We start from the raw sequence: 27489 nt of genomic DNA, 5'->3' as shown, positions 1-27489 counted from the left end.
GTGCTGCCACTGAGACAGGAATTGGACATATACTTGGGGGAAAGAAAAGACTGTCTTGTGTGTGGCGCACTCGGAGAAGAAAGATAGATTAATTAAACGTAAAAATTAACTTTTAATGTTTTAATTCTTAAAATGGCGACATATAAAACACAACATACATGGGTGAAAATGGAGGTAAGAATAAAAAGGAAAAAACTAGAGGTTTTTCCTGCTTAGTGGACCCCTTAGTCCCTTAATTCCTGTGATTGATACTGATAGGAGTTAGGCACATTTATATCTCTTTTTATATATAGATTAACTCGCTGTAGAGTAGGTATGTTGTGCACAAAGTGCTCCTGAAAAATATATATATGTTCAGTGGATCCCCTTGTAACTGGATCTCATATATTTTATTCTTCTGCGTCTCACTGGAAAATCTCCTGGTGTGTGCCCAGAGTATTGAGCAATAAATGGGTAATACCCTTGTGGGTCTTTACGGTGATAATAAATATTGTCACAATAGGTCTGTGCAGAGCCTTGTCTGAATCAGTGAGTCCACAGTGGGTGTTAGATGATTGGAAGGTAGCGAATGGAGGCACCCTGGTATGGACACCCCTAATACCCACTGTCTCTACTGATGTGGTACATTTACACTCATGTGTTTTAACATCTGATTCTGCAACTGTGTGCTGAGATGGAGATCGCTTAATGTGTACCCTGGTGAGCAAATAAATTGATGGTGGGTATATTTAGCGATATGTCAATGTATTTGTGACACACCATGTAGTTCCTACACATATGTGAGGAGGCTTCTTGTAAGATGGGATAAGCCAGGTACACGTGTAGGTCAAAATTGCATATATTGCTTATAGGCTTAGGAGCCGGGATCTGTGCGCACTGTCACCCGCTACCCTAAGTCAGTGTACCTATGACGCCGTATTTAGCGTATATTAGGCTGAAATTGCCTGGTGTGTATTCACTTATAATTTCACAGGTGGAATTGCCTGGGTAATTACTCAATTGACAGATGGCAGACGATCTGGAGGTAAGTATATAACAAAATTATTACCCCTATGAATAAGCAGGGTACTTGTGTCTTGTAAAGTAAGGTGAGACAGATACCAATGTGGGTCAAATAACATATATTGCTTATAGGCTTAGGGGCCGGGATCCGTACGTACTGTCCCTTGCAACTCTAAATCAGTGAGCACACAGCGCCGTATCTGGCGTATCTTGGGCTGGAATTGCCTGGTGTGTGTCCACTTGAAGCTTCATAGGTGGGGTTGCCTTAGTTATTATTCAATTAGTGAATGGCAAACCTTGTGTTGGTAAGTATATAAAAATATCTCACCCCTATGAATAAGCAAAATTAAGTTGGTGAAGGATTTATACTGTCTGAAACCTTTTTAACTGGTTGCAGTCCAGACCGCTTTAGATCATGTCTGGAGGACAGTGATTTATGAGTGGATTACCAGCTCAGATCGCTTGGTGTGTATCCATGTGGCAATTCATCAATTTATAGGTACATGCGACCACATGAGCTGAATGTTTTTACACAGGTATAATATTGACGTAAATATTTTAATGTGGAAATGAACTTATGTACAGTTCATCCGTACAGTACGTACGGATCCCGGCTCCTAAGCCTATAAGCAATATATGTTATTTGACCCACATTGGTATCTGTCTCACCTTACTTTACAAGACACAAGTACCCTGCTTATTCATAGGGGTAATAATTTTGTTATATACTTACCTCCAGATCGTCTGCCATCTGTCAATTGAGTAATTACCCAGGCAATTCCACCTGTGAAATTATAAGTGAATACACACCAGGCAATTTCAGCCTAATATACGCTAAATACGGCGTCATAGGTACACTGACTTAGGGTAGCGGGTGACAGTGCGCACAGATCCCGGCTCCTAAGCCTATAAGCAATATATGCAATTTTGACCTACACGTGTACCTGGCTTATCCCATCTTACAAGAAGCCTCCTCACATATGTGTAGGAACTACATGGTGTGTCACAAATACATTGACATATCGCTAAATATACCCACCATCAATTTATTTGCTCACCAGGGTACACATTAAGCGATCTCCATCTCAGCACACAGTTGCAGAATCAGATGTTAAAACACATGAGTGTAAATGTACCACATCAGTAGAGACAGTGGGTATTAGGGGTGTCCATACCAGGGTGCCTCCATTCGCTACCTTCCAATCATCTAACACCCACTGTGGACTCACTGATTCAGACAAGGCTCTGCACAGACCTATTGTGACAATATTTATTATCACCGTAAAGACCCACAAGGGTATTACCCATTTATTGCTCAATACTCTGGGCACACACCAGGAGATTTTCCAGTGAGACGCAGAAGAATAAAATATATGAGATCCAGTTACAAGGGGATCCACTGAACATATATATATTTTTCAGGAGCACTTTGTGCACAACATACCTACTCCACAGCGAGTTAATCTATATATAAAAAGAGATATAAATGTGCCTAACTCCTATCAGTATCAATCACAGGAATTAAGGGACTAAGGGGTCCACTAAGCAGGAAAAACCTCTAGTTTTTTCCTTTTTATTCTTACCCCCATTTTCACCCATGTATGTTGTGTTTTATATGTCGCCATTTTAAGAATTAAAACATTAAAAGTTAATTTTTACGTTTAATTAATCTATCTTTCTTCTCCGAGTGCGCCACACACAAGACAGTCTTTTCTTTCCCCCAAGTATATGGTGCTAGGCTTCACCTATAACAGCCTCGTTCGACGGAGCTCGTTATGCCGGCTCCGCCTCCGAGGCCGCCAGGTCTTACGTAAGACAACACGTCCGTCGAGGCAGAGAGATGGCAAGAGGCGAAACTAACTAATGACCCACACAGGATGGGGTACGCCCAGAGCTTCCAGGGGAGCAACAATGCTCAAATGGTGACACACTAATACAAATGAGCAGGTGTAACAATACACAAGATGATACCGTAATAATAATGGCTGAGGGGCAACAATGCACAAAGAGATGACACCAAAAAGAGCAAAGAATAACAAGGATAGCAACTCCTGACTTAAAGATGGTAACAGAAACCAGCACAGGAGTTCCTCCAGGCGGATAGACAGGACAGCTGTAACACTGCGAGCAAGTGCAGGCACAGGCACAGGGCTGGACTGGAACTCTGGATGCTGCTGACAGGCTTGACTTGGAACCGGGAACAATCTAGACTTCACAAGGGCACCAAGAACTATAACCGGCGTCTGTTCCCAGCAGATGCTAGCAATGTATTCTAAATTGCCGCCCCCCGGCTGATGATGTCAGCCGCTGTGTGGAGAAAAGGCGTCCGGCTACTGCCGGGGAAGATGGCGCCGACCGCTGCGTCCTGCAGCTCCAGTGCTGTCAGTGACAGCAGCGCCTCCGGAGACAGCAGGAGTGCGGCGGCGCCTAACACATTGCACATGGTTTTGTCCAGTTGAGAAGGAATTTGAATTTGTGAGTGAACCAGAATAAGGGCAACTGTCTGGTCATATTAACAAAGGAAAGCTGTAGTAGGAAGCACGGAGGAAGTATGGCACGATCATTGGATGATTTGAATGCTGTTATAGTATAAATCAGTTAATACTGTAGAATCTGAGATTGATGCGATGAATTACATATTAATATCCGGACAATTTTCAATATTGAATATTTCAGTTCTGTCATACATCAGCATATACTCAAATATTCATGAATGGACTTATTCATTCAGCTCTGTATAGCAGGTGTTTTGCATGAATGGTATTTCCAGATGCATTAGGTTTTCATTTACATTGAAGGTTTTCCTCCAGAGAGATAACGAGGCCGATTTTTGTAGGACGCCAGCACTGGGAATGGGGTCAGCCAGGCAGCACAGGGAAACAACATGGAGGCAGCAGCAGACTGCGCTTCCAGGCTTGGCTCCCCATGGAGGAGGAAGGCATTGGCTGAACATACATGTGTCAGCTCTTTAGTCAGCCGCTATTCAGACGTGGCTTCATCTAGTTCTCTGATCTATGTGCGAGCAGATGTACAATGTACTACGAGGAAGGTTTTATAAAACAAACGCTGGATTTTTATGATACTATCATCACTGCGGAAATTGATCGAAAAATGACCACCCTGGAATTTTCCGGGAGATGTGCACATGCGCATTACAGTCTGAGCACTCCAGTCTCAGACTCTATAGTGCTGATGTAGGCAGAGAGGAGGAGGCCTGGAAGGAGGAGGCTGCACACGAGACTCCTCCTCTCTTATTTATTTATTTACAGTTTCTTATATAGCGCAGCAGATTCCGTTGCGCTTTACAATAGTAGACAGTGATAAAACAAACTGGGTAACAACAGACAGGCTTGGAGGTTAGAGGGCCCTGCTGCAAGCTTACAATCTATAGGGACATGGGGGGACAGACACCAGCAATAGCATAGCAGTCCCACCAAGTTACAAGTCCGGAAGGGATACTATATAGATAGAATAGATAGATAGAATTCCTTTATTCGTCTCACAATGGAGAAATTTCAGTGTTACAGCAAGGTTCAAGAACAGATAAGAGTAATAGCATAATAATAATAAGAACACACATAATAAGATAAGATCCAAACAATATAACTCAAGAATCTAGGAACATGCAGGTCTTCAGGACAGTTGTACATTCTAATTGCAGCCGGAAGGAACGATCTGCGATATCTCTCTGTTGAGCATCGAGGGTGAAGCAACCTATCACTGAAAGTGCTACACAGATCCTTCAAAACATTTTTGAGCGGGTGTGAAGCATTATCCAATAATGATGTTATCTTGCTGATCATTCTCCTCTCACCCACAATCTCTACCGAATCCAAAGGCATTCCTAGGACAGAACTGGCCTTCCTTACCAGTCTGTTTAGTCTCTTATTGTCGGCTGTTGAAACACTGCTGCCCCAGTCAACCAGTTTCTCCCCCAGGAGCATGGGCTGTATGGTATTAAAAGCACTGGAGAAGTCAAAGAACATTATTCTCACGGTGGCCCCAGCTCTCTCCAGATGTATGACAGCATTATCCACACTGGCGTAACTAAGCTACCGCAGCCCCCGCCATGGCGGGGAGGCGCAGAGTAACTATGGGCGCCTGGGGGGCTGCGGTGCTATAGATACCCGCTGCGTTGCTGCCCGGCCGCATCTGCGGTCACTGCCCGTCACTCGCTCCCGTCGCCGACTCCTGCTGATAATGAAAAGTGACACTTAGAAAATGGCTGCCCCCGTATTGCAGACAGTTTTGGCAGCCATTTTCTAAGAGTCACTTTTCATTATCAGCAGGAGCCGGCGCCGGGAGCGAGTGACGGGACAGTGACGCAGATGCGGCAGGTCAGATCCTCCACTCCTCCCTTTTTCGCGCTCTCCGTTCCCCCTCTACCCCGCTCCCGGAGGCTCATGGGGCATGTAGTCCTCTTCCCAGGGGTCCCCTCACTGCGCATGTGCGCGGCTACTGCTGTGAGGGAGATCACAGCGTCCAGGTATTTACCTGGCTAGTTGTGGACCTACGGGGAGTCCAGCCCTTCTTTTTATATAAAACCTATTTCTTTATATATGGGTATGGGGGGGGGGGCGCCGAAAAAAATTGGCGGGGGGGCGCAAAATATATAGTTACGCCACTGATTATCCACACCAATTCCAGGCTGATAATACCTAAGTGCCTCCATAGGTGCCGATGAGCACCCACGGGCCTGAGTCCTGCACTGTGGGGGCATTTATGTACCTGCACTGTGGGGGCATTTATGTACTTGGCACTGTGAGGGGCATTTATTTGCCTGCACTGTGGGGGCATTTATGTATTTGGCACTGTGAGGGGCATTTATGTACTTGGCACTGTGGGGGCATTTATGTACTTGGCACTGTGGGGGCATTTATGTACTTGGCACTGTGAGGGGCATTTATTTACCTGCACTGTGGGAGCATTTATGTATTTAGCACTGTGGGGGCATTTATGTACTTGGCACTGTGAGGGGCATTTATTTACCTGCACTGTGGGGGCATTTATTTACCTGCACTGTGGGGGCATTTATGTATTTGGTACTCTGCTGCTGTAATGTGTAAAAAGGGTAACTCTGCTTCCGTATGTTGAATATTGGAGACAACTGTGCTGCGTAATATAAATTGGTATTATTTTGTGGCCACGCCCCTTCCCCATGAAGCCGCTCCCCAATATTTTTGGCTTGAGCACCCACCAGCAAAAATATAAATCGGCACCTATGAGTACCTCAGAGGGTTATGCGTGTGGTACTTAAATATGATAGGCTTGCCTGAAGAGGTGAGTTTTCAGGGAACGCTTGAAGGTTTGGAGGCTAGTGGAGAGTCTTATTGTGCGTGGAAGGGCATTCCATAGGATGGGAGCAGAACAGGGAGATTTATCAATCCTTCTAGAATGTACAATTGGAGTACATATATAATAAACCTATTACGTAATGAATGAATATACATTTACTTAAGAATTTACAGCTGGATATAAAGTATATTGTTTGGCCATACAGTTATATATGTATTTTATGTATGGATATACAGGCACACACCCATGTCGGTGTTCCCCAGTGAGACAGGACTCAACAGCATGACCATGGCTGTCAATTATTTCAATCAGCACCAGCTTAAAGACTATGCAGAGCTGTGGAAGTGTCTGTAATTGTTTATAATAAAGGGGAAAGTAATCAATCAAGGTTGGCACACGCACACAACTTCAGTGAAAGTTAGGAGAAATCAGAAAACTGTCATTTTGCCGTCATCTTTCTTGAATGAGAACTTTAGGTAAATTGTTCCATTAATGTTGAAAGATTATTAACTATAATGTATTTTTACTGTTTTTTAGTAATCTGGACACAGAAGAATTATATGGTAAGATCACTTGTTATATTATTGATGTTTAAGTGGAACACTGATTGCAAATGAAGAATTAGCAATTGGCATTCATTTTATGCATGAATTTAAAGACTTGTGCCAGGGGTGTAACTCCCAGAGGCAATGGAGTCACCTTCCTCTGGGCTCCAAGCTCTAAAGGGGCACCTGCATATATAGCAGAACCTGTGTGGTTCACAGCACAATCCCATTCTGACTGATCTGCACACCTTCATATAGTGTTTGTTTGATAATAGAACACTGGTTGCTTTTCTTATTGTTACTATATGTATAATGACACATAAAGAGCATTATAGGCTTTACCATAACCCTCCTGCCCGGCCTGAGCCTAACCTGCCGTATACTCACTGATCGCGATCCCGACTGACTGGATCCTGGGATCTTCAATCTTTCATGGTTGCTGCACCAGTATTTTGTTACCTGTGTCGGCATCCTGATCGCCGGTATGCTCCCCAGATCACTAAACAGCATGTCCATGTTAGGTAGGCGAAGGTATTAGAGATAGAAGACTTGATGATAATATTAATGTCATTTCAATCAGGATTTGTGTCTGTTCCCAAGTGCAGACATCATAGCTGTAAAGTGTAGTCAAGTGATTGCATACAGCAGAGAAGATATGGTAAAAGGAGAGGTAGAAATGTGACGCCCAGCACTTAATAAAGCATCCCATACTTACCATTCTATATAAGAACCTGATAAACGTTCATACTAGAGACATCTGTAAAAGGAGATTATCACCAAGATTCTCTGCTTTGTATTATCCAGGTGAGTGGGCTACTCTGCAAGGAAATTTCAGAGTCCCTTTGGACTCCTGACAGTGGTCAAGTTGTGTGTCTTGTGGTATGGCACATGATGTGTTTCAGGGGCTCCTTGCACAGATTGGCTGGAAGACTGCAGGATCCAAAAACATTTCATTAAATGTTGCATCTACATATTTCTTTTTAATAAGGCAGAATATGGCAAATCTGGGGGGGGGGGGGGGGGGGGCGGCATAGGGCAAGGCCATCCCATGATGTGCCCACAAAAAATTATGGGCACATCACTATTGCGCAAGCTCTTCGTGGCATAGTGATGCACTTGCACATGACCCGCAGCTCCCTGGCTGCACAGCCTGGCTACTTGTTCTGAGCCGCTCTCAGAAAACGCTGCATCCCACCTCTGCAACACTGTGTCGCTACCCTCTCACGGAACTTAATCTGCGATCTCCAGCCAATTGTACATGGATCTGAATCAGGCACTTAGGGATTTGTTACACTACTAGACACACCAGTAATGTCCATCCCCCAATTTAATTATTTTCAATATTTGGTTATATGCACTCAGTTGGCGATTGGTAGATTAAAACACCATTATTTTGTAGTTATTGGTACATTTCAGAGTGACAGCAATAAACCAGGTGTCCAAGTGCGGCCCCCAACAAGTGGCGCCCTTAGCCTTAGGCACATGCCCATCTTGTCTAATGGGAAATTCACCACTGACTATAGAGCAGTGATGGAGAACCTTGGCACTACATATCCCAGCATGCCCTGCAACTGTTTTAAGATGGCCAAACAGCAAAACTGTTGCAGGGCATGCTGGGATGTGCAGCACAACAACACCTGGAGTGCCAAAATTCCTCATCATGGGCTATAGAGGGATCACAGCGGATATCTCCAATCTCTGGTGCCTTCCCTCCATTTTCAGCCACAAATACAGCCCACATGCTTTGAATTTGGGAGCTTAGCCCCTGATAGTATAACACCATCTCCAGATGGAATTATCCTTTTGTAGCAGCATTAACAATATGGACTGTGATAAATATGCCCCTTAAACGCCACATTTTTATTTTGTTTTGACTTCCTGCATGTTGAAAAGAAAAATTTGACACAAACGTTTTTCCAGAAAATGGCTACCTCAGAGGTCCAATACGGTGTAAGCGGAGGCCCCGCCGTGACTAATGCTAAATCCGACCCAGCACAGTAACCGATTATTACACTGTCATATATTTCCCATTAACTGTAATGTTTTTGTTAAGGAGCAAAGCTGAGAAACATGTTTGTGTTTAATGGCATTGCGCATTTGGCTACATACTGAATAGATGGCGTAAATGATCTCCTGCTGGAACATGTTACGGTCTATCAGAACTCCGCTCATATCATCCTGTCTTTCTTCATTTAGTTCCGCTACGCCCCCCTGCTCACACGTCGCACTCAGTGGAGGGGTAATAATCTGTATATTTGCCTGCTCAGTTCCTCTTATTTTATTAGACAGCATTTTAGACTAGATCTGATTTATTCTAGAGCGTTGTCAAGCTGGATTTATCTGGATGGCTGCATGGTGTTGGCGTACTGTACTTGGAGCATTCTGCAACAAAAAACAACCTGAAATGTTCAATACAGAGATAATAATGTTCAAATACGCACTGCTTGCATTTTATTTCAATCGGCTCTTCTTTGTTGGGCCCTAGTTTTCAGGATTTGCAATATTAGTCCTGATATATTTAACCATGTTTAAATTCATACTTGCCTACTTTTAATTTCTCCAGAGAGGAGTCTGTAGGCATCATGTGTGGGGCGGGGGCATGATGTAGACACCATCAAGCCCCACCCCCAGCACTGAAACTCCCCCCCCCCCCCGATTTGCGGGGCCTCGTGGAGGGGCTGGGCTAAATGGCGCTATTTGCATATTTAGACCCGCCCCTCATGGCGACTAGCCGCGAATCGCGGTAATTCAACGATGCGGCCGGGTAGCTGCAGGGGAGATCCGGAGGTTGAGGCAGAATCCGGGAGGATTTCCCACCTTTCCGGGGGGCCGGGAGGGGGAACCGATTTCTGGGACCCTCCCGGACAATCCGGGAGGGTAAGCAACCCTGTGTTTAATGACAACTGCATATAGCAGCCAGCAGTAAAGTGTTCCTAAACTCATATCGAGACAAATGGATATTGCAGTACCTACAAGAAGACATTATTGGATGGATAACCACATAGCCAAATTACAAAGGCAATTAAAAGTTAAAACATTGGTACCACATAATAATACAACAATTCCCGGACCTTGCGAAGGCGCTGAAAACCCACCAGTTCTTCAAAGTGTACCTTCCGTATAACATACTTCCCATCTTTTTTTCTGCAGAATTCAGGACCTGCCACACGAAGGCGCAGCTTGGCTGTGAAGGGGGGAGGTGGTACGAGTGAGATAGGTGTGGCATCAAGCATAGGGGGCGTAGTCTATGACACCCCCCCATTTTTGCTACTTTGGGGGTATGCAGAGTGCTCCCTGAGCAGCTGGGCAGCCCCCAGCTCCCTACTCCTGCACAGAAGAGATGCTGCGCACATGTACACGGCACCTATTCAACATTATCCAGCGGTGATCGCGGCTCCCACAACCTACCCCCCCCAAACCACCAGTGAGACATTGCGGCCCACGGGAGGGACAGCAGGTCATCAATTAGCATGACTAGCCTGCTGTAATCGGGACAGTTGGGAGGTATTATATAACCTAGTACCGAGGCTATGGTCCCTAAGCCCTGCCTCATGTCTTGGCCATCCCTGCCTCACTTACTTCCTGCCATCGGGCCACCATGTCACCTGTCTGTTTCCCCCTCCCCCTAGAGTGTAAGCTCATTGGAGCCGGGCCCTATTCTCTTCTGCTCTCCCATGCCCTCTTCTCTTGCACTTCAAGAACTGCTCTCTCCTACTCAGACCGTCTATACCTGCATCTCTACTCACTCATAATCCATAGGGCTATTTCACATACTCCGGCTCCTGCCGGGCGGTGAAACCCCGCATGGCTGAGATGTCGTGCCGCTCAAGGAAGTTTAGAATGGTGGGGATGGCCACAGCCCGGTAGCCGTCCCTTCCAGTGGTGGGATCTGGCTGCAACCGGACGGCCGGGCCGTGGCTGTCCTGTGTGAATGAACACAATCATGTCCATTATTCACTACTGTGTGCGGCACGGCAGGAGCGTGTGAAATAGCCCTTAGGGGGATATTCAATCTCCGGCGAGCACCTCCCATCGGGGAGATGCCCGCCGGGCCCTATTCAATGCTGTCTTCCCCGACAGCATTGAGCAGGGTATCTCGGCAGAACGAGCACGACATCACTAGCTGTCTGGCTCGTTCTGCCGAGAACAGCCAGGAAGTGACGAGCTGCCGGCTGCAGCTCGCCTCTTCCCGGCCGCAACTCGCGGCCACGCCCCCTTTTCGCTCCCCGGCAGGCGGGACATTGAATCCCGCCTGCGTGTTCTCGGTCGAGCTGACCGAGAATGGGACTGGGTCACGGCGGTCGAGCAAGCTCGACTGCCGTGACCCTGACATTGAATACCCCCCTTAATCTCTTACACCGGCTGCCAGCCCCTAGTAGTATGCAGATAAATCCTTTACTTCCCTACATCTCAGCTGCATTGTGTACTGAGAATTGTGGGGATAGTTGTTACATGTGCTCTGTTTTAGTTTTTTAGTTACTGTAATATTAAGTTCTGTGTACCTGTATTGTTCTAATGTGTGCCCTATGTACGGCGCTGAAAACCACTTGTGGCGTCTTATGAATAAAATATAATGATAATAATGGATGGCATCTAACAATCAATCAATCTGATTAATAACCAAACTAATTACGGGACAAATGCCCTTTAATAGAAATGTCATCCACAGTGTGTAAGAGAGCCACAAACAAATATAGGGGGTAGATAAGTAAAACAAATTCCTGTATCAGGAAGCTCATTAGAACCCACAGCACTGGATAGAAACCAGAAATAGTCATTCACTGTTATAAATATAAGCTGTGGCATCATTGCAACTGCTGTAATTAAATCCTCACAGAGCGATATTCCAATTCAGCAATATGTCATCACACATATCCAAACCCACAGATAATGCGCAATTAAACCCAAGTGGTACGCGATGTGTGCCGAGTATATTTAATGCAAAATACCAAAAGTTTTTGGGACTAAAGAGCGAACTTCTCCTGTCCATAGATGTACTGCAGCTGCCATGCAGGGTCTCCCTCTAGTAATCCCTTTGCGTCTTCTATGATTTTGGGGGTATGGGATACCCCAAAATAAGAGAGAGAAAATACCAACCAATCATCTGTCATTGTTTAAGCACAGTCAGTATTATGGCATTTAGGAGGTGATTGGCTGGTACTTTATTTCTCTCCACTTTGTCACTTTTCAAGGCTTAGTAATCTGCGTCCTGGTGTCACCGCACGAAGGATCCGATTACGACTTGTTCGTTTGGGTCCGAATTTGTCCCCTTCCCTTTTGGGGTTTGCGCATGTCGTTAACCGCCGGGGGCCGGGCAGGGAGCGGTAGCAGGGCATCCCCATAAAAACACTGGGCATTCCTTAGAGACTCAGGCATGGTGATGCCTGTTAGGGGCAGGCAGATGACGTAACATGACATCAGCGCCCGCCCCATATTTGGCAGATAGCAGCCTGAATTATTGAAGGGGAGAAAAATCATTCGATAGTGAAGTCAATGGTTGATTGTCATATACTCCCATACATGTCCAGACTTTTGTTCCAACCAGACAAATTGGACAGATACATCTTTAAGTGTGTACCCAGCTTTAGGGAAACATACCAGGGCCTTTTTGTCATAGTCGGTGCAGGTGTTTTCATTACTGACTGGCATGCTTTAAAAGATCCTCAGATTATTGTAGTTGTGATTCTGTGAGGAGACTTATGGGGCATTCACACAAGGCGATTTTCACCCCATGTCGGCACCTGTTTCCTAGCACTGCGCCAACGCGAGGGGATGCGCATGACTTCACAGGTATTACGTGTCCGCTCGCAACGCTTCAGACTCGGTGGCTCGCTGCGCTCGCCACACTATTTAAAATCAACTCCACGCCGACGTGGATAGTGGGGGTATGAAAAGGTCAGAGGACGCGTACCACCGCCCCAAGCGGGCTCACTGCGCTCGCCACGCTTCGGGTTGGCGTTCATCGTGGGGTGGCGTTAACAATGGGGGGGCATTTCAAATACAAATTAGCCATCAGGGTGGGTATACAATCAAAAATCGGGTATGGTGGGCCATTTAACATTGTTCCCTATGTAAAATCGGGTCCATCGCATTGGTCGCATTGTATGCCATTATAATGGCATACAATGGACCTGATTTTTCATAGGAATTTAACATTGAGTACAATGCATACAATGTAAAATCGGGTCGGATTTTACAATTTTCGGGAAAGGTGAAAAAAAGCACGAAATCGGGTCGGTCGGGTCCCATCGCATACCTTAACTTAAGGTATGCAATGGGACCCGATGGGCACCGTGCTCGGAAACAAGTACCCCAATTTCTAAACGATCTGACTAGATCACTTATAAATGGAACACTGATCGTTTGGTGTGTATATAGTAGCCCCAGTCCCTTGCATCGCCTCAGGTAAAGACGATGCTTGCAATGTCTTTCCTGCTAGATCGCGGAGCTTTGCCTATAAACAATAGGCAAAGCCCCACTCTGCACAGATCGCTCAGCACGCACCGCGGTGTGCTGCGCGGGTGTATTGTGAATGATGTGTGCTGAGTGTTGCTCAGCACAGGCTCCCCTGTTGCATCGTGTGAATGGGGCTTTAGAAAACCTGCATTGTTAAAATTCCCTGAGGGCTAGAATCAGGAAACACCAGGGTCGGAGCTACCATTAGGCAGCTTTAGGCAACTGCCTATGAGCGCTGGCCACTAGAGGGCGCTGCTGAATTTGCTTAGCACAAGAATGAAGGATGTCTCTGAAAAAGACATCCTTCATGGTGGCCTACATCGGGCCAACTTGTTAAACCAAGTTCTTATCTATTGTGCCACCTTCATGGTGGCCGTAAAAGACAGTCAGTGGCGGTGGGAGGTGTCAACCGTGGACCACTCTGCTGGGATTCGGAGGCTGTGAGAAGTTGTAGGGGGAATGATCTCTAGATTCCACGCTGCTATTATCTTGGCCCCTTCATCCTGCGTAGAAATAACAGTAGTGCATCCATTACGTTGGACGATTAGTTTCGTCGGAAAGCCCCATCTCTATTGGATCTCTGCTTCATAAAGTATTTTCGTCACTGGGTGGAAGGACTTTCGTAGGGCGAGCGTTGTAGCAGAGAGGTCACCAAACAGTTGTAGGGAGCCCAGAATAGCGGAAGTAGTGTTTGAAGGTCTGGAGGCTTGTAGAATTTTTTCTTTAATGTGGTGGTAATGTATTCGCATCAGAGTGTCTCTGGGAGCATCATCCGTCACATTTTTGGCTATGGGTAGACGGTGAATCCGATCCAGCAAGAAGTCTGTTATGGTGACCTCTGGTAACCGTTTCATGAATAAATCTGTAGCGTATTGCACGAGGTCCGCATTGGAGTCCGATTCTGGGATGCCTCAAATTTATATATTGTTATGAAGCGACCGGTCCTCTAAGTCGTAGGTTTTGTGTCTCAGGGCCTTAACCTCTACCTGGAGGTCCTCGTGGAGCGAAATTAGGTGATTGTGGGATTTGATGACTTATCCAAGTTTATTTTCTCGCCCAGTGCGTCTACAGATTGCTGGCAGGTCTGTTGAGCCCTTTTAAATTCTGCTGTAATGTCTTGTTTAAACGAGGCAAGCAGTTGTTTCATTGTACCGACAGTGAGGTGGTAGTGACGGTGCTTCGTCATCTACTCTAGTTGCCATGACCCGTTTTTGTGGCGAGGAGTCAGTCGTGGCAACAGGAGGTGGTAGTCTATCAGTGATTTTACTCGCTAGGGGTCCCCCCTTTGTATTCTGGGTTGTAGGAGAGGGCTTAAAAAAGGTAACTGGAGGTACTCCGGGTGGGTTTTTATGATGTTTTGTAGGCATGACAGTCGAATCTGAGAGTGATTGAGCCGCAGTCAGAGAGTTATATAGTGTGAAATCTGGCGAGCAATTGGGGGGATTCCCCGGCAGTGGGGGCTTCGCGTGGAAGGGAACGATGGAGGGAGTGAAGCAGGTTCAGGCTTTCTGCATCCTATAGGACTTTAGGGTGTTGAGTGCACCCGTGCAGGGATAGGTTGAAGTATAGAAAAGGATCCCAGCTGTTAGAAGAGAGTAAAGGCTTGGGTCACACAGGAACCGTGCCTTTGAATTGTGACAAGTCTTGGTCCAGCCAGAGACTCTGGGGTAATTTATACAGCTAAATAATAGTGAGCAGGAGCTTTGGGAAGATGCCACTGTCCGTCTTCCCGGTCAAGCCATGCCCCCATGGTGGCAGTCAGCAGTCTCTAGTGTGATCGCCACACAGCCAGATATGTCAGTGCACGTGCAGTCATCAGTACAATGCAGCTTCCATGCACTGCTTCCTCTCCCCCTAAGCCAGGCACAGAGAAGCTCCACATCCCAACCAGACATAGCTCCGCCTCCCGGATAAGACATGGAGCTGGCCTGAGCTAGCAAATGCATGATCATGTGGATCTACAGGTTGTAGCAGACAGTCAGAGGAGACCAACAGCCAGGGCTCAAAGTTGAGGCTGGCCTGACAGATCCATGGCATGAACAACCCATCCCATCTGCCTCCTCCTGAACTGCTCTGCCCAATGTAGCTGCAGTGCTGTCCTGAAGCTGAAATGCAGAGGTGAGCTGTGAGCAGGTTGAGGTCTAAATGTCTGCGGGTGTCCAGGTGTCCTGTATATATACCTGCATCTGTCTAGCATTAATTAAACTAGAAGTCCCACCATACTGTGTCAGCTGCATGTGCTGGTACTTGTAGTGCCACTGCAGGAGTATGTGTAATTAGTACATCTCGTGTCAGGTTTTTTTTTTTACTAGAATTATTTTTCTTAATTTCTGCATAGTGTATGCTTGGATACATACAGCATTCCAGTGATCAGGATGCAGAGGTCATAATACCGACCCTGCATCCTGACAGGGGCTCCAGTGACACCCTAACCTGCTCCTTTACCCTAACCCTCTTTCTAAAGCTTAACTCAGACCCTAAGCTTACCTACTACTGCCTAACCATAACCCCCTCTGCCCGCACCATGACGCCTAAATCCTCTGCATCATGCAACCGAACTCTAACCCTAACCACCCCTGCAGCTTGACTCTAGCCCTACACACTAGTGCCTAACCCAACACCCCACCCCCTACACCTCACCCTCACAGCTTGCAGTCTAGCCCTAACTCCCCTGCACAGCCTTAACCTAACCACTAGTTCCCAATCTTTTTCAAATCATGGCACCCTAGAGTATCAGAATTTTTCCACGGCACCCATAGGCCCCCAAATATATATAAATATATATATATAATTATGTAGATTGTGTTTATATGTGCCTATTATATACAGTTATGTGTTAAAGGGCAGGAATTGCTTCTGTTTGTACACCTATTTTATCATTGGCAGCCACCAGCACTGGTTTTGTCCATAAATATTTGATCATAAATAATTTGAATTGGTCCTGGACCACCAACCCGTGGCACCCCTGCGAGTGTCCCGAGGCACCCCAGGGAGCCACGGCACACAGTTTGGGAACCACTGCACTAGTGCCTAACCTCTACAAAGCCTGTTCCTAACCCTACCCACTAGTGCCTAACCCCGGCACCCCACCACCTAAACCTAACCCCTCCCCCATTGTATGTGCCTAAAACTAACTTTCCACCTCCCCACAGCCTTACCCTAAACCTTCCCATTACCACAGCCTAACCCTACGTCCCCCCCAGGGTTGTGTTAACTGCCCCCCCCCCCCATTTTGGGGTGCTTGCTTGCTAGCGCTGCATACTTACCAACCAGGATCCCGGCAAATACCGTAGAAATTTTGATTCTCTAGGCCGTGGAGCTGCTAATATTAACAAGAGAAGCTGCCGCCCAGGATTGTAAAGATACGGCCACAGGAGCCATCGCAGACTCGCAGCTGTGTCCACATTAGCTGACTATATACAATTATGGAAAACATCAAAAGTAAGAGCTGGTCTATGACTATGCAGACTGGCCACAGCAGTACAAGATATACATCCCCAAATCAGCCATGGAACATCTGCGTTCTCCCAACCACTCCGCTTAAACTCCCCATTACCACCTCCTTCCTGTCAATCAATCTGTGGGTGGGATCGCCCCCTTGTGCATGCACATTGCCAATGCAGTACATTCACAGTTTTCCCTGTGTAGGCCTACAGGGCAGGAGCGGGCGTTTATGTGGGTTATGGCATAAATGTTCGGCAGGCACTAGGTCGAACACTAATGGTCGACAGACACAAGGTTGACATGCATTACGTTGACAAGGTCAAAAGGTCGGCATGGAATTAGTGTTTCACTTTTTTGGTGCCTATGTTGACATGGGCACCATCTAGTGTGCGCTCGACACAATATTATAATCTAACTCTATGCCCACTGGGATGGTAAAGTTTTTATATAAAATAAATCACGAAAAGTTCTGTCAACCTTTTTCCATGTCGACCTTTGATTGTGTGGGCCCTTTGAGTATGTCAACCAAATGCATGTTGACCTTTTTCATATGTCGGCCTTCTGTCTGTCGACCTAGTGGCTGTCCACCTAGACACTGTTGACCTAATTACTGGAAACCATTGATGTGTATGTGAGGGGTTGGCCAGGGAGTGTTGTATTATTTAGCTTTGCCTAGGGTGCCAAAAATCCTTGCACCGGTCCTGGGAAACCCTGCTCTACAGAATAATAATTGGAGAGATTCCGGCAATTTATTGAATTTACTGTTTAAATAATATGTCCAAATACAGACAACATTCCATTGTCACTTAGCGTTTACCCCTGTTATAGTCTGGTATAACCTTACATATAGTAGCCTGGTTATACCCCTTTTACACCAGCCTAAATGGGTGCCGAATGGGATCCCGACAGTCATTAGCCTGACGTCGGGATCCCGACTGTTAAAACCCCGACACTCGGGGTCCCGATGGTCACCGGCTATTCTCCCTCATGGGGGTCCACGACCCCATAGAGCAGTGGTTCCCAACCCTGGTCCTCAAGTACCCCCAACAGTGCACGTTTTCCAGGTCACCCGGCAGGTGCACTCATTATTCAGACACATTTGAAAAGATCCAAAGGTGGAGCTAATTATCTCACCTGTGATTCTGTGTGGAGACCTGCAAAACATGCACTGTTGGGGGTACTTGAGGACCAGGGTTGGGAACCACTGCCATAGAGGAAGAATAGAATAGGTGGCGAGCCTAATAAAATTTTGCACGCTCCCATTAGCAAAACCCAGCTCACTGTGCAGTTTAAATGGGTAACCCTTGATGATGCTCTCATCTCCTAGCGCCAGCTCAGGACCCGCCTCTGGTGACGGCATTATGCTGGTTGGGGACACCTATGTGAAAGGGGTCACAAGCTGGGTTGCACCCGGATTGGAGATGTGTACAAGATCCAGGGTGCGCCCAGGTATGAAAGGGGTATTACTGTTAATATACAACTGTACTGCGGAATCATTGTTTAGCCACCGACACATTATTATTTGTCTATAAATAAATCTGTTTACAGCATTTAAAAATACAATGCAATTGTACAAAGAAAAAAAAACACTTGCAAGAGGAGAGTAGTGCAGCGGCTTCGAAACATGCTCCAAAAACGCCAAAGTATCTGTTATTTTTAGTACAATTGTGCAAGTGCCGGATTGTTCGACAGAACATTTGAAAGGGAAAATAACTTCTAAGTACGTTCTAAATTCCTCCAAAAGCTTTCCGGACTTGGCAGCCTGAATCGGATGCTGTACACAGCCTAAACACATTGGCAGGCGGCAGCTAATCTTTACGCACTAACAATCTATTTTCGCTACCTAGTTGAACAGTAGCAATTATTAATGATGCGTGCTTCACAAAAGGAACAGTTTTAGGCTATAGTAATCAAATTTCCCCTTCAGGTGTCAGACTGGCTTAGTTTCACTGAACTCGCCCATAGGCCGCCCGCTAAGTTCATGCTGAATAATTGGTGGGTATGGTGGATGTTGTTTGTCTATCTACAGTATCTATAAATTACAGCCTATTGGTATTTGTAACCTGTAATTTGAGGTTGTCCACTGTTTCTCTAGTTTCCTGAAATACCTAGAAATAAAATAAAATAATAAAATCATCTTATTACTAAAAACTATTACCGGCGGCGAGGCGGTGGGGACTGACGGGGAGCTTCGTCAGAACGGGGTGCTCACGCCCCCTTCCGACGGATGGCGGGCCCTGGCGGCTTGCAAGGGCTGGCAATTCTATCACCAGCCCCCCGTAAGCATGACAGTGGCTCCAACTTACTGTGGTCAGGGATCCGAAGAGGGTCAGACTGGTGCACAGGGGCTCCAGTGGACCCCACCTCCTTCTCCAAGGATCAGGTTCCAGACCGTGCACTTGAATTACACATTATACATATGTTATCTTATACTGCACTTGTGTATTTTCTACAGTGCATTGCTGTTTCTAATCTTGTACACTGTAACAGCATTTACTGTATATATTTATAACTATTAGGTTAACAAACATCTGTGGCAGCTAGCCCCGCCCCCTCTGGAGACACACCCCTACATACGGGCCAATACCACTGCATTCCACCGGTGGGCACTTCATGCCCCAGTCACTGGATTAGTATGATAGGTTGACAGTGTCTTGGTTGACCGTGAATAAGTCAACACCAAAAGGTCAACATAGACAAAAGGTGAACACGAGCAAAAAAGGTCAACGTGGCATTGGTCCACATGGGTATTATACTGTTGGGGGGGGGGGTTTGGCACTTTTGAATACTTAACCATCCACGTACACTCTGATTGGGAATGTTAAAGTGTTCTGAGTGCAGTAGTATCGGAGTAAGACATCCAAGGGTAGACGGTACACTAATTTGGGGGTTCATAGACTCAGGTGTTGACATTGACACCAAACAAATGTGGAAAAGTCATGTCAACCTTTTCTGTGTCGACCTTTTGCTTTTGTCAACCACTTTTCAGCATCTTTCTTGTGCATGTCGACCTTTTGGTGTCAATGTATTGACTGTCACTCTACACTGTCGACCCTATGCTCCAATCCATGTGGTCATGGCAAGACCATCAGTTGACCGTGGTTGTACCACAATATGTATTCGGCACTTCTGAGCACTTCTTTACAGCTAAATAGCACAAATGCCGGCATGAATTTCCTATAGACAATATAACTACAAAACTTTGAGTTATCTAAAAGTAACTAAACGTTTTCTAATGACAAACACACAGTTCAATGTTTCATTATTAATATTGTCACAACTGTTCTACACAACTGTATTCTCAAACTCACCGGAGTCACACTTTTGTGCTGCGAGTGACTGGAACAAAACTTCTAGCGGGTTAATATCTAATGCAGTTTTTCCTCAACCTCAGTCACTACTACCCGAATTCCCAGTAACCGGGTGCTTCTCCCATTGAAAACAATGGTGGAAGCATTGATTGGCAGATAGAGGCGAGCCTCTGGCTCTCTCAGCCAATAAGCACTTCCCCCATTTACTTCAATTGTGAGAACTGCTGCTACATTGTATCCTACGAGCTACGAGGAGAACCAGGGCTGGACTGGCCATCTGGCTCTTCTGGCAAAAGCCTGAGGGGTCAATAGGTGGGCTGGTCCAGGCACAAAAAGAGATGACATGGCCTTCTGCAGCACAGCTTCCATTAAAGAAAGCTGGGAGCATGGATCATTCCCCACACACAGACCTAAACCAGTTCTTAAAGATCTTAAGTATAAAGTGTACCCAAACCACAAATCTTTGCAATGCATGTAACCTGAGGTGTAAAAATCTCTAACTTTTATCATGAAGAGCTCAGCAAGAACTCAAAATCCTGCTGAGAATGCCGGACTTGGTGGCTTGATAGAAAGCCTTAGAGACAAGAAAGGAAATGTGCAGATACAGAACTGATATTACTGCAAAAAAAGAGTTGAAAACATATATAGTGAAGGCTGTCCTAATCATTTTTGTATACAAGGACTCCTATAGGACATTCAATTTCCCGGATAGCTGATAACCTTTGACAGATTACATAGAGCACTGCCGGAGAGACTTACCATCAGAATGGCCAAGAGATGGATTATATTACTTAGTCAGAACAAGAAAATTCACTAAAGAATGGGGCATATTGAGAAAAGTGTGGAAACTTACTTTGATGGGAGAAAGAAATAAACACTCCAGGATTTATCTCTTACTGAGATAAAGGCAGCAAGAATAATATCATATTTAGGTGGGTTCTAATGACCCTGCACACAATGCCAAGTTAATTTCCTTTATAATGGCAGAGGTGGAAATTCACTATCATATTATCATGATACTATAGAAATGGACACCACCTTGCAAAGAACATCTATAATTTTCTGATATTATTGGTGAGCTGTCTATTCCATCTACCTATATATATTGTACAGTATATCTACAGGTGTCCTGGACATTTTTCATTCTATTTCCTGCCTCACAGCACTGAAGTCATGGGTTCAATTCCCATCATGACCCTAACTGTGCAGAGTTTGTATATTCTCCCCGTACTTGCGTGGGTTTACTCCGGGTACTCCGGTTTCCTCCCACAATCCAAAAATATACTGGTAGGTTAATTGGCTTCCAACAAATTAACCCTAGAATGTCTGTGTGTGCTTGTACATGTGGTAGGGAATATAGATTGTAAGCTCCACTGGGACAGGGACTAATGTGAATGGACAAACATTCTCTGTAAAGCGCTGCGGAATATGTGTGTGCCAGAGGCGTAACTCTGGGAGGCAATGGAGTCATCTGCCGCCGGGCTCCTGTTCCCAAGGGGGCACCTCTCCTCCCCTGCAAATTTAAGTCAGTTCATTGAAAGCCTTAAATATCACTTCTGTGGCTGAGTTCCCCTCCTAGTAGAACCATAGACATTACACTCTCTTTATTTTAAACATACATAATTACACACATGCATACATATATTTATATAAGGTGCTGTGTGTGTGTGTGTGTGTGTGTGTGTGTGTGTGTGTGTGTGGCACCAATATTTATCTTGCTTCCGGGCAACTGGGGCGAACTTACGCCACTGGTGTGTGCAATATAAGAAACTGTTAAAAAATAATAATATATATATATATATATATATATATATATATATGAGATAGCAGCGGCACTCAGGACTTAATCAAGCAGGACTTAATCAAGCAAACAAACGACTCGTAGCCAAGACCAGTGACGTTTCAGCCCCTCAGGGCTTTTATCAAAAAACAGCTTGATAAAAGCCCTGAGGGGCTGAAACGTCACTGGTCTTGGCTACGAGTCGTTTGTTTGCTTGATTAAGTCCTGAGTGCCGCTGCTATCTCCTATATGCATTTGGATCTATGCTTTGGCTTTATCCCCGCTGAAGGCACCAGGCGCTAAGAGAGTATTTCATGAATGGAGTGCCAGCCTATTGCACCTTGTATATATATATATATATATATATATATATATGATTGCTGTTTTTCTTTCTGCTTTTACCTATACTATCCCCAGAAGGTTTAATTATTAAGTATCAAATATTTTATGTTGTGTAATAAATATTATTGTATAAAACTTCCTGGTGTATGTATTATTAAGTGCCACCTGACTTGTGTTTTTTTGGATCTTGGAGGCTGGCACACCTCCTCCCAGGCGGCTGCTGATGTATACACTGTTCAGCTGTCACGAAATGGGTGTGTGGAATCAGTCGTGACTGGAGTGGTCAGATGGTGGATTGATGGAGTGGTGCGGATCTCAGGAAGAAAGGCGTGACCAGCCAGAGATGGGTTAACACAAACAGGTTTATTGAAGGAACTCATATAACAGATAATGTAACCAGGATCAATACTTCTTGATTGGACAAATAATAACTAAATGCAAGTCTCTGATAAATAACAAGTAACAAAAGATAGCAGTCCTTGGCAAAAATAAACAGGATGGCAGTCCGTTCAAAATAAACAAGATATGTGCCGGTAGTTCTGGGAGGATAAGGCAATGTACAGGATTTGAGTTTAGAGAAAAGGATACCTGAAGATTGGACAATTGGCTGACTGAAGATTGGACGATTGGATGACTGAAGATGGGACGATTGGATGACTGAAGATTGGACGACTGAAGATTGGACGATTGGATGACTGAAGATTGGACGATTGGATGACTGAAGATTGGACGATTGGGATCAGGATACAGCTGAATGACAGGATTACTGGAAGCTTACAGCAGAGACGTAGCACACAATAGCTGGATGCAGCTTGTAGCAGGCAGGTCAGGAAACTGGTATCAGGACAGGGTAGCGACTTGGCGTTGACACAGGAACAGGTGACGGAGATAACAGAACTGAAATGGCATATAACAAATAACTGAAGAAAACCGAGTATAAACACAGGAACTAGATGAGCAGGAACTGGAGCAGGAATTGGACCATTTGTGGACCAGACCGTGAGCGCTGGACCAGCCGGACAAGCAGAGCCTCTGGGAGCTGAACACTGAAGACTCACGCAGGGATTCCAGGAAGCAGGCTTGAACTGTACGGAACATCCAGCACATGTAGCAGGAAGACAAGTTGCTGAAGTCAGTTCTGCCTCTGTGAGCAAGATATTTATCCCCCCTGCCTTGTATTGATTGGAGGAAATGACAGAGGGCAATCTGCAATCTGAGGCAGGAATCCAGAATACTTCAGTCTGAACTAAACAGGTGAGCCACATGGAACAGGAGAGCAAAGGGTTACAGGTGATTCCAGCTTCTGCCTGGATTTCAATCAGGTGCAATCAATCAATGAACCAGCAATGCACAGACTGTCTGGCAGCATGAATGGAGACAGGACTGAGTCAGACTGAGACACAGAGCAGAATCACCATACAGGTAAGCTTGACTAAGCAGATCTGTGACATTACCCCCTCCTTCAGGGTGGACTCCGGACACCTATGCCAGAACCTTCTTTGGAAGGGAGCTCAAGGTTAACGACGATGCTTCTTTTTCTTAGATGAATGCTTTGATTTTTTTGAGGAAGGTGAAGCTTTAGGTTCTGTAAAACAGGCACCAGAGAGCACAGGACCTCCCAGGAAGGGAGTGGCATCATAATCAGAATCATACTCTGAATTTGAGTCTTGGTCTAAGGTCAGGATTGAAGACCTCTCAGTTGAATTGAAACTCCCTGAAGGACCACTGAGGTAGCATGAAGCGGAAGATCCAATACATATGGTGGGTATTGACGGGGCAGATTGCTTTTCAGAAGATGATCCTGGAGAATTGGACAGTCCAGAGGAACCAACACAATGGGTGGACATGGATGTGTACCCAATTCTAATGTCCATAGATTTGGGCATCAATAGACAATTTTTTGAAACCTTGGAGGTTCTAAGGCATTGTTGAGATGGCGCACAATCTTGGATGGATGGCAAAGAATGGTTGGTTTTGGCCACCGGGTGACTTAACTGTAGTGTTGGAGGAATTCTTACAGGGAGTCTTTGAACCGAACCTTTCCACTACGGCCTTGGAGAAGGATGTCAGATCTCGAAGTCTGGAGTCGTTAGATTCATAAAGTGGACAAGCCCACTCCAAAGCTTCTCCTTTAAATGACAAAAACAGGTAACTGACGATGTTGGCTAGCGTGAGACCAGATGAAGGTTCGGTTTTCAATATAGACAAATATTGGTTCACCAGGGCTTCATAATGGACAAGATCCCCATCAAAATAGATGGGCGAATATTCTCTGCTTGAATCTTGAAATGGTTTTGATGGAATTGGGGCTTTGGAAGGCTTCAGCTGATCAAGAATCTTGGACTTTTTAGGAAAAACTGGAACCACGGAAGCCTCAGACACGGCGGGCACATTGAGTGTTTTGTGCATGGCAGACCCCTCGGATGCCTTGGGCAAGGCAGTCTGCACTGGAATAACTGGAACAACCTCAGGCCCGGAGGCCAGGGCAGGTGTGTCCTCAGGCCCGGAGGCCAGGGCAGGTGTGTCCTCAGGCCCGGAGGCCAGGGGGCAGGTGTGTCCTCAGGCCCGGAGGCCAGGGCAGGTGTGTCCTCAGGCCCGGAGGCCAGGGCAGGTGTGTCCTCAGGCCCGGAGGCCAGGGCAGAAGTGTCCTCAGGCCCGGAGGCCAGGGCAGAAGTGTCCTCAGGCCCGGAGGCCAGGGCAGAAGTGTCCTCAGGCCCGGAGGCCAGGGCAGAAGTGTCCTCAGGCCCGGAGGCCAGGGCAGAAGTGTCCTCAGGCCCGGAGGCCAGGGCAGAAGTGTCCGACTCTCCTCCAGGGTCTCTGGTATACAGGACCCCCTCCTGGGACTCGACACCTGGAATATCCCCCTTCTGGGACTGGACACCTGGATTCACCCCTACTTGGGACTGGACACTTGAAATCCCATTTTGGGGCTGGACACAGAAAGCCCTCTTCTGGGACTGGAGACAGTGAACCCCCTCTTGGGGCAGGAGACTTTGAACCCCCTCTTGGGGCAGGAGACTTTGAACCCCCTCTTGGGGCAGGAGACTTTGAACCCCCTCTTGGGGCAGGAGACTTTGAACCCCCTCTTGGGGCAGGAGACTTTGAACCCCCTCTTGGGGCAGGAGACTTTGAACCCCCTCTTGGGGCAGGAGACTGTGAACCCCCTCTTGGGGCAGGAGACTGTGAACCCCCTCTTGGGGCAGGAGACTGTGAACCCCCTCTTGGGGCAGGAGACTGTGAGCCCCCTCTTGGGGCAGGAGGCTGTGAGCCCCCTCTTGGGGCAGGAGGCTGTGAGCCCCCTCTTGGGGCAGGAGACTGTGAGCCCCCTCTTGGGGCAGGAGACTGTGAGCCCCCTCTTGGGGCAGGAGACTGTGAGCCCCCTCTTGGGGCAGGAGACTGTGAGCCCCCTCTTGGGCTGGGGCAGGAGACTGTGAGCCCCCTCTTGGGGCAGGAGACTGAGCCCCCTCTTGGGGCAGGAGACTGTGAGCCCCCTCTTGGGGCTGGAGACTGTGAGCCCCCTCTTGGGGCTGGAGACTGTGAGCCCCCTCTTGGGGCTGGAGACTGAGAGCCCCCTCCTGGGGCTGGAGACTGAGAGCCCCCTCCTGGGGCTGAAGATTCTGGACCCCCTTCTGGGGCTGGATACAGCAGACCCCTTCTTGAGACTGGAGAGGCTGAACTCCCCTCTGGGGCTGGAGACGGGATACTCGTTCTGAATCTTTAGCACAAGATACCTCTGCTGGGGCTGCGGTATTGGACAACCCTCCTGAGGTTGATGAGACGGACACATGCTTTTGGGCAGAAAATCCTGAGACTCCACCTCCAGTAATGGATACAGGAACCTTCCCAGGAGCTCTGTGGACAGCAGTAAAACCGTGTTTGGCCAAGATGATCTTTGTTCTAGGGCCCCAAGTATTAACTCGGGTTTCTTTCTGAGCTGTAACGGGAGGAATCTCCCCATTTCTGGGCAGACGGAGAGAACAATCTTCTATGAAATGGTCTGAACCACCACAATAGAAGCACAGGTCTAGCTGCCTGCGCCGCTGACGTTCCTCCTCAGACAGCTGGGCTCGTGGTCTGCTTTGTGGTATGTCCTTACAAGGCTTATGAGAGGACTTCTCAGGAGTACTTGGAAGTGTAGTGGAAGTTCCTTTGCGCACAGTTCCACTGGAAAGGGGTACCAAAGAACTGTCCAATATGGCGGAGACTACAGAAAAAATTTTAGATGGTAATTCCTGTAGTTGATTCAGTAACTGGTGTAAAACCTTTAATGTCTCTGATTCTGGCTCTTTAAAGGTCCAAGCAGAACCAGATTGCAGATGGCAAAGTAACGGACTTATGACAGACCCACTGTCCGCAGAAGCCTCATCGTCCTCCTTTGGAGTAGCCGGGTAGTCAGGGGGTAGAGGTGAAGAGGCCAAATGACATGCGGCTGCAGATGTGACACGTGAGGATTCATTAGCAGGCAAGGATTGCTGCAGCTTGCAAGAACAACCAGATAAGTCTTGCCAGAACTTTGTGAGTAAGAACTGAAGATCAATCTGTCTCTCCATGCTGGTACTGTGATCTAGACAACCCACACTTCTCACACTCTGATCACTGACCAAGTCCATGTGACTTCAGCAAACTGTCACGAAATGGGTGTGTGGAATCAGTCGTGACTGGAGTGGTCAGATGGTGGATTGATGGAGTGGTGCGGATCTCAGGAAGAAAGGCGTGACCAGCCAGAGATGGGTTAACACAAACAGGTTTATTGAAGGAACTCATATAACAGATAATGTAACCAGGATCAATACTTCTTGATTGGACAAATAATAACTAAATGCAAGTCTCTGATAAATAACAAGTAACAAAAGATAGCAGTCCTTGGCAAAAATAAACAGGATGGCAGTCCGTTCAAAATAAACAAGATATGTGCCGGTAGTTCTGGGAGGATAAGGCAATGTACAGGATTTGAGTTTAGAGAAAAGGATACCTGAAGATTGGACAATTGGCTGACTGAAGATTGGACGATTGGATGACTGAAGATGGGACGATTGGATGACTGAAGATTGGACGACTGAAGATTGGACGATTGGATGACTGAAGATTGGACGATTGGATGACTGAAGATTGGACGATTGGGATCAGGATACAGCTGAATGACAGGATTACTGGAAGCTTACAGCAGAGACGTAGCACACAATAGCTGGATGCAGCTTGTAGCAGGCAGGTCAGGAAACTGGTATCAGGACAGGGTAGCGACTTGGCGTTGACACAGGAACAGGTGACGGAGATAACAGAACTGAAATGGCATATAACAAATAACTGAAGAAAA

The 27489-nt window shown here is 46.5% G+C and overlaps 1 protein-coding gene across 1 annotated transcript in view; it reads left to right on the top strand.

Annotated features, from left to right (window-relative positions):
* The window catches only part of NECAB1 (N-terminal EF-hand calcium binding protein 1), a 207254-nt gene that overhangs the window by 69756 nt on the left and 110009 nt on the right, over positions 1-27489 (top strand). The window contains exon 4 of the mRNA XM_083187086.1: positions 6835-6860. Coding sequence (XP_083043212.1) covers positions 6835-6860 — 26 coding nt within the window. The remainder of the gene's footprint in view (positions 1-6834; positions 6861-27489) is intronic.

This window comes from Crinia signifera, chromosome 5, assembly GCF_055691185.1.
Source record: "Crinia signifera chromosome 5, ASM5569118v1, whole genome shotgun sequence".
NCBI classification, from domain to species: Eukaryota; Metazoa; Chordata; class Amphibia; order Anura; family Myobatrachidae; genus Crinia; species Crinia signifera.
This window is presented reverse-complemented; position numbering and strand designations above follow the sequence as displayed.